This window comes from Neomonachus schauinslandi, chromosome 1 (genome assembly GCF_002201575.2).
Source record: "Neomonachus schauinslandi chromosome 1, ASM220157v2, whole genome shotgun sequence".
NCBI lineage: Eukaryota > Metazoa > Chordata > Mammalia > Carnivora > Phocidae > Neomonachus > Neomonachus schauinslandi.
Window position 1 is genome coordinate 28,141,863 of NC_058403.1, and position 13,228 is coordinate 28,155,090.

A 13,228-nucleotide genomic window follows, 5' to 3' on the forward strand; every position below is an offset into this window, starting at 1 on the left:
TATACAAAAATAATTATAGAAAAAGAAAAAACAGACACAGAAGGATTTCATTGCAGAATTATAATAGTAAAAAGCTGGAAATAACACAAGTATCCAACACTACTGAAGTATCTGACTGTTTCAATAAATTACAGTGCCTTAGTGTAGTGGAAAATTGCATAACTATTAGAGGGAAACAATTATGTATAACAATATCGAAAAATATCCACTGTGTGTGTGCCTGTGTGTGTGCGTGCCTGTGTGTGTAGTTATGGAAGATACACAAATTATAAAACTATATCACATAAAACATTTCTGTTAATAAAAATTTATAGCTATGTTATATATATCTATGCAGAAAAAAAATTCAAGAAAAGACACCATATGGGAAAGTTGGATTGTTTGAAGGGGAAAAGTTTTCTTTCTAATTTTATATACTCCTGCATTGTTGAAATTTTTTTACAAAAAGCTATATAAAGAGAATGTTTTCAGCTGGCCTAAAATTTAGGAAAAAATTTCACACTAAAAAAGGAGTAATCTAGGGCACAGTATATTTCACCTAATCCTCTGAGCTCATCAGAGCTCATGAATAAAACAACTCATTGGCAACATGTGTAATTCTTAAAGTAGAAGGCACTGAAATAGGCTTAAACCTATCTCCTAGATTAGTGCCAAAGAAAATTTTTAGGAAATGGACAGTGAATTTTGCTAAAATGTATTTAAAAGAGTCCTACAGTTAGTCTAAAAGAATCCCAAGTAGACTGCATTACAAGTATTATTTTCTTTATAGACATTTTAGCCCATTATCAACTAAATTTCTCTTTCATTACAGTAAAAAAAAAAGACTGCATGCTTCTCTTTAACACATGGAAGTTGAAGTATGTATAGAGACATAAAATAATATATTAAAAAAAAGCCTCCTCTCCACTAAGGTCAATCTATCTTTGAAGCAGTTATCGCACTTAAAATTACATGATTATTTTAGTAACTAGTTGTTAAATGTCTGGGCTCCTCCAACTAGGCTATAAGCTCCCTGAGCTCAGGAATTCTTTCATTCTGGTTCCTTATTGTGTGCACAGTGCCTAGGAAGTGGTAGGTATAAAACAAGTATTTATGGAATGGAGGGAGGGAGGGAGGAAGGAGGGAAGGAGAGAAGGAAATTGGTTACGTTTTGGAAGAAAAAGGTACTCCAAGGCCATCTCTACTAAAGAGATACAATCAATATGTAATTAGTGTCACAGAGCTGGCTCTGGAACTGTCTTCTACTAGCTGGCCCAGAATTCTTTCTGTTCTACCAGACAACAGATGCTATCTGTTTCAAGCTAGTGGATTTCGTCCCAATTTGAGTATCTTGATGTACTTAGTACAACAAATTTGGTAAAAAATTAGACAAACCTTTTGGGCGCCTGGGTGGCTCAGTTGTTAAGCGTCTGCCTTCGGCTTGGGTCATGATCCCAGGGTCCTGGGATCGAGTCCCACATCAGGCTCCCTCCTCGGCGGGAAGCCTGCTCTCCCTCTCCCACTCCCGCTGCTTGTGTTCCTGCTCTCGCTATGTCTCTCTCTGTCAAATAAATAAATAAAATCTTTAAAAAAAAAATTAGACAAACCTTTCAACAGTTATTACTAAAATCTCAGGTTGTTACATCCCTTCCCTTCTCTCCTTTGTTTCCAGCCTGTCTGTAGTTAAGGCTAGAAGCTATTTAATTTTGCAACTCTATTGAGTTTCTTCTTTATGTTAGGTAAAAATTTAAGGCCAAACGTATGTGCAATAAGAAAACCAACTAAATACTTTGAAAGACTACTTTTCTTAAGGCATTCTTTGTTGAAAGAAAAAAAACCCTGAAAAGCTGCCATATTCTCTACTCCGTATTAACTTCCTACTGGTCCAGCTAAGAAAAATAATTGTTAAATGTCAGGATGGTTTTCTTCATGTGTTCAAAAGCATATCTGAAATCTAATGATCTTTCTGTGACTGCATAATATTTTGATGGGCTGAGGAACAATGAAGATGGCAAAGAGGATTAGACACTTGAAGTGCCAAATCATAAGGCATAATCAAATTTAGGAGCCTAAAGCTCGGTTTAAGCTTTGAATTCTAGAGCTGCTAGCAAGAACAATTAAAGGGGGGCGCCTGGGTGGCTCAGTTGGTTAAGCAACTGCCTTCAGCTCAGGTCATGATCCTGGAGTCCCAGGATCGAGTCCCGTATCGGGCTCCCTGCTCAGCAGGGAGTCTGCTTCTCCCTCTGACCCTCCACCCTCTCGTGCTCTCTATCATTCTCTCTCTCTCAATAAATAAATAAAAATCTTAAAAAAAAAAAAGAACAATTAAAGGATGTGTCATTTGATTTGAAAAGAATGTATAATCTACTCATACTTTGGAGATAAAAAATTGAAAATCATGTAATAACACAAGTCTGTGTGACCATAAACTTGTTCTTAGGTGGTGGAATCCATTCATATTTCACCAACTATTACTATGTGCCAGAGAGTTACTCATGGAGTTATTAATTGTAGGTCACAAAGTAAATCACACCCAGAAGACAAAAAAAGTAACTGAAAAATAACACAAAATATTAAATTGTTTCATCCTTATTTGAAAATTATAACAGTACTAATTACAAAACTGAATATTACAGTGTTTAAAAACTGCTATGGATTGAATTTGTATTCCCCCAAAATTCTTATATTGAAGCTTCCATGTGACTGTATATACAGATAGTATTTTTAGGAAATGATTAAGATTAAATGAGGTTATATGGGTGGAGCCCTAATCTGAAAGGACTATGAATTTATAGGAGAAATCTCTCTCTCTCTCTTAGAACCATGTGAGGATGCGCAGAGAAGGCAACCATCTACAAGCCAGGAAGAGAACTTTCACCAGAAACTGAATCGGCTGGCACCTTGATACTTTGATCTTTAACTTCACAGATCCAGAAATATGAGAAAGTAAATTTCTGTTGCTCAAGTCACCCAATTTATGGTATTTTGTTATTATGACAGCCCAAATTGACTAAGACAAGAAGATAGGTTGTTTGTTAGTGTTTTTAATAAATAGGCCTAGTTTCAAATTCTGCCTTAACTAACTCTCAAAATCTGTTTCCTATTTGTAAAAACTTACCAAGCTATCCCCAAATCCATTTTTAGAAATAAAGCTTGTAACACATATAAAGCAGTTATTATAGAAGTAAATAAATATTATTATTTTATGTTTTAGTCATCATTTAAATAAACTATTTAGCAAATCATAGACTGTATAACTTAAAGACAGCTTAAATAATACATATTTAAATACAAATTCACCATTAATAATTAGTTGTCCAGAAAGCAGTTTGTCTCTTATAAGTCTAATCATTTGTTTTGATCTTCAAGTTCAAGGTAGTGTAATCTTTGAATGACCAGCTTCATGGCAGAAGATAGTAACACCCATTAAGAAGATAAAAGACAATTATTTTGTCAGTTTGTTGGATATGCTGTTTATGCAGTATTTGGCAAAAACATTTTAAAGATATAATCATATTATTTGTATAAATTCACATATTATTATTAGTTTAAGTGAAAATTGCCCTCAGTATATATATAGTATTTGACACAATTTGGGAATCAGTAATAGTTCATGGAATAAATGGATAAATTCAATTATTTTAGCAACACTAGAACTATATATGACCTGTTCCAATACACATTCATTCAATCACTCATTATAAAGCATCTAATCTCCATGTACGGCAAGCTCATATTAAAATGAGCTAGACATAGTCATTGTCTTTAAGCAGCTGGATCTCTGAGACTTAGTGAAGGGTTTCACCCGTACCTTTTCATATCCCCTCTGTATTTACTTGTTTTGTTTATTCATTCAGTTAATACATTTTAAGCAGCCACCATGTATTTTGCACTCACTGTTCTAGGAACTGGGAATATGGTGAAGAACAAGACCACAAAGCCTCTTCTCTCGTGAAGCCTCCATTCACAGTCTGTATTGTACTTGCCCGTTTCCTTCTTCATCTTCCTTTGTCTTGGGCACATTTACCACATACCAAAGTTTTTAGCACACAGTAGTAAATAGTGCAATTAGACATAGGAACAGCATGTGTGCCACACCCCGATATCCAAACCCATGGTAGATATTGTTAATTAATTATGGCTCTCATTCCCCAAGAGTCTGAATGTGATTTCAAAATCCTTTGCATCACAGTGTTCACACCAGCAATGACTAATCAAAGTTAATAAACAAGTTAAATTATCTATTTAAAACACCTGAGTAGAATGCAAAATGTAGGCGCAAGCTATAAGCCCCACTTCAGCAAACAGGAAAAAAAAACGCATACATCCTACAATCAAGTTTGTAAAGGCATCAGAGTAATGAGAAAGCAAAGAGGACTAGAAGAATTGTTTGCAGAGACCGAATAGCTCTTCTTAGGCAAGATGAGACCAGCAACAGGTTTCTTCATCAGGAGCATTTGCCAAATCTGCGCACATATGAAAGATCCAGCTTGACTTAAATAAAAAACTCTGCTACAGGGCGCCTGGGTGGCTCAGATGGTTAAGCGTCTGCCTTCGGCTCAGGTCATGGTCCCAGGGTCCTGGGATCGAGCCCCGCATCGGGCTCCCTGCTCCACAGGAAGCCTGCTTCTCTCTCTCCCCCTCCCCCTGCTTGTGTTCCCTCTCTCGCTGTGTCTCTCTCTATCAAATAAATAAATAAATAAATCTTAAAAAAAAAAGAAAGAAAGAAAGAAACAAAACTCTGCTACAGAAAGAGAAACCAGCAGAGTTTTGGGAGGTCACTGGCAAAGGAATCTAAAGAAGTCCCAAATATAAGTGCTTTTTTGCAAACCTGAGGAGACAAAGCCCCTCTAGAGGCAGGGGTCTGCAAAAACACAGGAAATGTCTCTACTGGAAATATATGAAACCTGACAAGTACTAAATTTATCTTAAGCTACAATTAAGCACCTACCAAGCTAAATTCCCATGTGAACTGAGATAATTTCCCCTCAGTCTGCATGTGTGACAGAGGAAAGGGCAAATGCTATCTGAGGGAAAATAACATCAACCTCTCTCTATGGTTCTTTGGCATGCAAAAGTAAACATGAGACATGGGAAGAAGCAGGAAAATGTAACTGAAAATAAAGAGGAAAAAAAAAGATGTTATAAGGAGACCATCCCCTTCCATGAATGTCATTGGAATACACAGACAAGAGCTTTAAAATAGATAACAAGAATAATTTTAAATGAAATAGATAACGTAAAGAATAAAAGATGGATATTTTCAAAATATAATTTGAATCAATATAAAAATCAAATGAGACATTCTAGAACTGAAGAAATACATATATGAATTTAAGAATTCATGGAATTTGTTTAATAGCAGACTAGACACAATAAAGACACTATTAGTAAACATAAAAACAGAAAAATATTCAAACTGAAGCACACAGAGAAAAAAATAGAAAGAATAGAATAGAGTATTAATGAATATAAGACAAAAATTTCATATAGGACATGAGCTAATGTATGTGTACCTGGAATCTCAGAAGAAGAGAAAAGGGACAGAGACAATATTTAAAGAGATATAGATGAGAATTTTTCCAAACCTGATGAGAGGCATCAACCAGAGATCCAAGAATCTCAGCCAACTCCAAAAAGGATAAATATAAAGAAACAATTTATGGCAAGACATAGGTAAAATGCTCAAAAACAAACAAATTTTTTAATCAGGTAGAGAAAAAGAAGACACATTACCTTCAAAAAGCAAGAATAAGACTTATGACTGAGTTTCCGAAACAAACAATAGAAGACAATGGCAATTGGATGACATCTTTAAAGCAATGAAAAGAAAAAATTGAAACTGCCAACCAAAATCCTATATCCAATAAAAATAGTTTTCAAAAATGAAGGCGAATTAAAGATGTCTCCAGTCCCTCCTCAAGAAAATCTAAAAGAATGTGCTGTCAACAAACCAGCACTACAGGAAATATGAAAGGAACTTTTTCAAGTTGAAGGGAAATGGTTGCAGATGAAAACATGAAAGAAATAAAGAACACTAGAGGGGCGCCTGGGGGGCTCAGTCGTTAAGCGTCTGCCTTCGGCTGGGGTCATGATCCCAGGGTCCTGGGATTGAGCCTCGCATCAGGCTCCCTGCTCCGCGGGAAGCCTGCTTCTCTCTCTGCCTGCCACTTTCCCTGCTTCTGCCTCTCCCATTCCCCCTGCTTGTGTTCCCTGTCCCGCTGTGTCTCTCTCTGTCAAATAAATAAATAAAATCTTAAAAAAAAAAAAGAAACGAGCACTAGAAAAGTTAAATACGTGGGTAAATCAAAAGAAAACTTATGGTTTTAAAAAAGTGTTAAGTATGCCTTATGAGGTTTATAACATACTCTATGTACAAAATATGACATATCAATAATTCAAAGGTGCGAATGGTAAACTCTAAGATTTCTGTATCTCCAAGAACTGGTAAGAGAACCAACTGTATATAAATGAAGGATATTTGTTCAAATCACTACAATAATCACTAAAGAATAAAATACAAGGGTTTTAACTAATGTATATATATAATATATAGATAAAGGATTTAAAATACTGGTTTATATTAAGGAAAGAGGAAAAGTAAAAGAACAAGGGCGCCTGGGTGGCTCAGTGGGTTAAGTGTCTGACTCTTGATCTCAGCTCAGGTCTTGATCTCAGGGTCATGAGTTCAAGCCCCGCATTGGGGTCCATGCTGGGTATGGAGCCTACTTACAAAAAATAATAATAAAAATTTAAAAAATTAAAGAACAAAAATTAAAACAAATCCTTTTAAAAAATTGGTAGACAATCTTATGTATAGATCTATATCCATAATTATATCTAATGTGAATGGACTAAACATTTCAGTTAAAAGACTAATATTGTCAAACTTAATTAAAACGTAAGTTCAACTGTATATTATCTGAGACACTTTAAATATAAGGACACAAAAAGGTGAAGAGATGAAGAATGGGAAAAAATGAACTAAGCAAACACTACCCAAAGAATGCTAGAGTTGCCGTATTCGTATTAGACAAAGGAGGAGTGGAACCAGGGTAAGACAAGCAAGTACAAGTACATTAGACACTTGCATGAGAGAGTGAGTGCCTCCTGAAGAATGAAGCTTCTAGGGCCCAAAATTTAAGGAGGCACTTATTCTCAGGGTTGGAAACGTGCAGAGTCATTTCCTTATGCTTTGCACTCCAGTTCTAGCCCTATGGCAAAGCAGACTTCCAAACAAGAGGTATTATTAGACATAAAAAAGATTATTTCATGATAATAAAGGATGATAACAATCTTAAATTAGTATGTGCCTAGAAAAAAGAGCTTTGAAATATATAAAGCAATAATGGATACAGCTTCAACATACATTCATACACACACACACACACACACACACAGGAAACAGTAAAACATAATCATAGGTGGATATTTTAACATACCACTCTCAGTAACAGGACATGCCTTTGTCATTATATGGCATTCTTTCTGTGTCTCTGTATCTTTAGATGGCTGTTTTCTTTCATAATATTAGCTTAAGAGACCACTCTACTCCAGTGTGACCTCATCTTACCTAATTACATGTGTAATAATCCTATTTCCAAATAAGATAAGGTACTGCAGGTTATGGGATTTCAACCTATTGTTTTTGAGGGGGGCATATAATTCAACTTAAACAGCTGAAAATGAAATGCTATTATTTGTATTTACATTTATTTAAATGTGATTAAAATATCTTCTCATGTTTATTACACATTTTCATTTTCTGTTAATTGCCTATTCATATTGTTTCTGATTTTTCAATTGGGTTGTAAATATTTATACTTTGAGGCGCTACTATAAAGTAAAAAAGTTAATCTCTCTTGTACATCATTTGTGTTTAATATTTCTTCAGTTTGTCATCTGTCTTGACTTCATATATATTTACATATAAATAATTTAAAATTCTAAATATCAAATTTCTCTTTTTTTTGTTTAGTTCAGTTTTGCTTTACAGTTTCTAGGTTTCAAGTTTTAATTTGAAATGCCTTTCCCACCCCAAGTTAATGAATAAAGCCATCTATACTTTTTGAATTAAATCTTCCATCCATTTGGATTTTGATGTTAACATGTAATACTCCTTTCATGGTTAACATGATATAAATAGCCAGTTGTCTCAATAACACCTATTAAATAATTTGCCTCTCCTTTTCCCCTCAATTTGAAAGAAATGCCACTTTCTTCTTTGGTCTATTTCTTATTTCCTCTGTAGTATAAAGTTGTTCGGATTTTTGTAGCTTTGTCCTTTGTTTTAGCATGTGAAAGGGCCATTCTCCCATTAACTTCTTTTTTTTTAAATTTCTTTTATTATTATTTTTTAAAGATTTTATTTATTTATTTGACAAAGAGAGACACAGCAAGAGAGCAGCGGGAGTGGGAGAGGGAGAAGCACGCTTCCCGCTGAGCAGGGATCCCGATGTGGGACTGGATCCCAGCACCCTGGGATCATGACCTGAGCCGAAGGCAAACGCTTAACGACTGAACCACCCAGGCGCCCCTCCCCCATTAAATTCTTATTCTTAAACCTTCCAAATGAATTTTATTGTTACTTTGTCAAATATATCCTGCTGGCATTTTATTTGATATTTCACTTAATTAAAAAATATGAGAACTAGCATCTTTAAAAATAATAGTCCCTTAGGACACAAATTATGGTCTCTAAATACTGCGTCCTAGTAAAAGAAAGTAGGGGTCCTTGGAGGTATGGCTAATTATAAGGCCCCCCCAAAAAATGAATATGAAGATCCCAGGGCATCTTTCAGAGTAAGTAGTACAGAAAAAAGTAAAGCCTACTAGGGTTTTGTCAAAAGCACTCAAGAGTGAATTTTGAAATGTTTACCACTGGCCAAAGTTAGGATATTCTAAGTATTAAAAGGATGATAATTACAATAGATTGGCACATATCTTATAACACCACCCAACAACTGTCACAACAACAAAATAATTGGTCATCACTGAATGATGCTAGTAAGCTGAATATTTTTAAAAGTAGAAAATAAAGAGAACAAATCAAGAATTAATCTTTCCTTTCTACATAAACTATACTATGGGTGATCAAATAGTAAATGATAGAAGTACCCCTTTAAGCTAACAAAGAAGGAAATATAGAATATCATTGTTTTTCAATGCTTAATAAATTAATGAGCTTGGACATTACTCATCAATGAAAAGAGAGGCAACCACACATTATTTGCCTTTTAATGGAAAAACATGATCAAAGACAAAGTAGTCTTGCCATATAAAAAAATAGCCTAGGGACGCCTGGGTGGCTCAGTCGTTAAGCGTCTGCCTTCGGCTCAGGTCATGATCCCAGGGTCCTGGGATCGAGCCCCGCATTGGGCTCCCTGCTCCGCGGGGAGCCTGCTTCTCCCTCTCCCACTCCCCCTGCTTGTGTTCCTGCTCTCACTGTCTCTGTCTCTGTCAAATAAATAAATAAAATCTTTAAAAAAAAAATAGCCTAAATTAGAGCAAACCTCCACATCTAACTAGCAATTTATACTAAATACACAAAAGAGACAAAGATGTTTATACGATTAAGATACAATCCACAAAATTGTAGGAAGCCTTGAAGGACAAATGGTTTATTTTTTTAAAAACTGCAAGTGGTAGGGGCGCCTGGGTGGCTCAGTCGTTAAGCGTCTGCCTTCGATTCAGGTTATGATCCCAGGGTCCTGGGATCGAGCCTCACATTGAGCCCCATATCAGGCTCCCTGCTCAGTGGTAAGCCTGTTTCTCCCTCTCCCACTCCCCCTGCTTTTGGTCCCTCTCTCGCTGTGTCTCTCTCTGTCAAATTAATAAATAAAATCTTTCAAAAGTGCAAGTGGTTGACTTTTGGATTCTCATTCAAAGGAGCAAACTGGAAAACAATACAATATTTATGTATGAAGCATTTGGAAATGCTTCTGACTAGATTCTTAATAGTAGAGAATTACTTTTAATATTTACGTTTGACAATATTATTTTGTGTTTAAAAATTTTTTTACATGTACTTATTGAAATATTTAAGGATAAAAGGATTTATCTCCTATTTGCTTCAAAGTAATATGAGATTGAGGAACAGGGCAGATAGACATAAAACATGGTTAGGCTTCACCTTTCTTTTTCCGCCATCTTGGAGTCTGTGGAGGCCTGCTGGGAACAGGACTCCTATAATGCCAAATAATGTCTGGAAGGCTGTGGTCCAAGGCCATTTTTGCTGGCTATAAGCAGGGTCTCCAGAACCAGAGGGAGCACACAGCTCTTCTTAAAATTGAAGGTGTTTATGCTCAAGATGAAACGGAATTCTATCTAGGCAAGAGATGTGCTTATGTGTACAAAGCAAAGAACAGCACAGTGACTCCTGGTGGCAAACCAAACAAAACCAGAGTAATCTGGGGAAAAGTAACTCGTGCTCATGGAAACAGTGGCATGGTTCGTGCCAAATTCCGAAGCAACCTTCCTGCTAAAGCCAGTGGCCACAGAATCCGTGTGATGCTGTACCCCTCAAGGATTTAAATTTAATGAAAAGTAAATAAAGGTGTAGATTTGTTCTCTTGTATTTTTGTTTAAAAAAAAGCATGATTAGTTACCAATTGATAATTATTGAATCTGGATGAGGGGCATGGTCGCTAACTGTCTCTGCCTTATGTATGTTTAAAATTTTCTATAATAAATTTCTTGAGTTTTCCTATCCAAAAAGGTGTTGTCTTTTTATTGACTTCAATATTTTGTTCTAGTCTTAGGAAAAATGGATTGATTGATTGATTTTTAGGAGAGATTTAAAGCTTTCTTCTTTTATTTTTAAATGTACCTCTAAGGATTTTGTTTGCTACTGTAAATGTAATCTTTCCTGCCATATTTTTTTCTAACTGGATGTTGTTTGCATATAGAAAAGTTATTCTTATACAATATTATTAAAGGAGCCCTCTATTCAATTCTTATTGTTTCTCAGTCATTTTTAGTGTGTGTTTTAATTTATATAATCGCTACAGACTGTGTCTCCTCCTCATCCCCCAAATCTATGTTGAACCCCAATCCTCAGTATAATAGTATTAGAAGGTGAGACCTTTGAGAGGTGATTAGATTATGAGAGTAGAATCCTCATGAGTGGGATTAATATCCTTATGAAAAAGACCCTAGAGAGTTCCCTTGTCCCTTCCACCCTGTGAAGACACAGAGAAGACAGCAGTCTATGAATCAGGAAACAGGCTTTCACCAGACACCTAATCTGCCAGTGTCTTGACCTTGGATTTCTCAGGCTCCAGAACTATGAGAAATACGTTTCTGTTGTTTATGAACTACCCAGCTTGTATTATTTTGCTATAGTAGCCCGAACTAAGACAATAATCATATAATTAGAAAATGATGATAAATTTGCCTTTTTATTTTCCCTAAATTTATACTTTCTATTGTATTTTCTTGCACAGGCTGTTAATTCCAAAGCAATGCTATATAATAGTTGTAAATGAGTATTCTTATCTCGGTCTCAATTTTACTGGTAATAATTCTAAGTTTGGTGCTGGTTTGTTGTTTGGGACATATTTTTGATCATGTAAGAAGTATTCATACGTTCATATGACTTCAAGTTTCTGTTATGTTTTGCTTTAATCGGAAATAGATTTTTTAAAAACAATCTGTTTCTTATTGTAAACATATGTAATATATATATCCACTTAAATTAATTTGAAACTTACAGACAATAACCAGAATATAAGCTATTTTTAAAATAAAGGGCAAACATACTCATCCTTCAAAAGTTCAGAGGTATGATAATAAGGTTCTGTGAAAAAACAACAACACTGGTACCAGCTTCTTGGTTATAAATCAGATTTATTTCCTAATACGTTTACATGAAAAATCTTCATGCAATAAATTTTAAACTCCCAGAGAACAGAAATATATGGAACCATAGCAGTCTAGCACAAGGGGGAAAATGTATAAATACTCTGGTTCAATAAATGAGATTTGTCCTGTTATGGCATAATTTTAACATAGAAGTAATTTTTTATGTTTAAATATCACAGTGTTTCATAGAATCTAACAATGTAACTCAAACTAAATTGTAATTTCAATACACTTATTCTTCTAATGAATGTGCAGAGAACTGGATCAATTTTCCATTCAATAAACTTTTCTTATATAGATGAGAGAAGAGAAATAAGTGTGAATTAAACAACAACAAGGATAATTTGTCCCCTGAATTAGACTGGTATATTGTAAGATTTTTGTTATTTGGCAATGATTTTCCTAACAGAGCACATTTCTGAAATAATAATGAGAAATATCAGGATATATAATTAGATAATTTTTCACTCCAGCTGCTATTGTTAAAGATTACCTCTAATCACTAAATTGAAGGTGAAGTATAATTTATTAAGAGAATGAACACTAATTGAGATCATAATTTTCTTGACTTCTCTTGGCCTCTATTTTTCTCTCTATAAATAAGGGGGTGGGTCCAGATGCCCTCTAAGATATTTTCCAGCTACCAACTTCATTTAGTTATCTATTTAAGTCTCTAATAAATAGTTACAACTTTATATAAAAAAAAGGCAATCTGGCAGTTTTTAGTCTATCCCATTTATATTTATGCATATAATAAAAATTGAGCCTAAATCTGTCATCTGATATATTTTTTGACTTATTGCTTCCTTTGTTCATATATTTTGCTATATGGATTTTTAAATTTTACTTTAAATTATATACATTGACACCTCTCTATGGAAAACTGAAAAAAAGTACACATTTTAATTTTGTCCCACTTATTTTTCTCTATAGCTTATTCTTTTATATGTTTTATCATTTTTTAGTCCTTCAGAAAGTTGCCTTCATAACCTTGAATTATCTATTTAAGCGCCTACGTCTCAAATTCTCCATTCTAAATATCTATGAACTCCCTGCTAAGAAAAATGAAGAAAACAGTATATCCACATTTCTTTCCATATCCCTGCCCTCACCCTTATTTCCCAACTCTCTTGGTTGCTATTCTTTATAACATTAGTATAAAGATCTTGAAGTCTTCTTGACTTCAAGATTAAATTACAGTGTTTATTCAATTCTGTTTCTGCCCTCTATCCATACAAATTGTGGTTTTGTTAATCCTAAGATTAGCCAGTTATTTTACTAGCAAAATGAGTTTATGTGGTATGAATAGCAGAGGAATTGTGATTCAGGACAAGCAAACTATAGTGAACCATAGGCAAGTCTGGAGAACCAAATGAGAGAGGCTTAT

General features: G+C 34.7%; 1 protein-coding gene and 1 long non-coding RNA gene across 2 annotated transcripts; one reads left to right on the plus strand and one right to left on the minus strand.

Moving 5' to 3' along the window:
* Window positions 1–1,527: 1,527 nt before the first annotated feature.
* LOC110571151 lies at window positions 1,528–3,971 on the minus strand. Its single transcript, XR_002479772.1, has 3 exons — window positions 3,877–3,971; window positions 3,280–3,378; window positions 1,528–1,540 (listed from the first exon to the last, which is right to left on the minus strand). It is a non-coding gene; the product is annotated as an uncharacterized LOC110571151 (long non-coding RNA).
* Window positions 3,972–10,179: 6,208 nt separating this feature from the next.
* On the plus strand, window positions 10,180–10,552 carry LOC110571152 (60S ribosomal protein L35a-like). The gene has a single exon (XM_044913830.1). The coding sequence runs from the start codon at window positions 10,180–10,182 to the stop codon at window positions 10,510–10,512; it is 333 nt and encodes a 110-aa protein (XP_044769765.1). The 3' UTR covers window positions 10,513–10,552.
* Window positions 10,553–13,228: the final 2,676 nt, after the last annotated feature.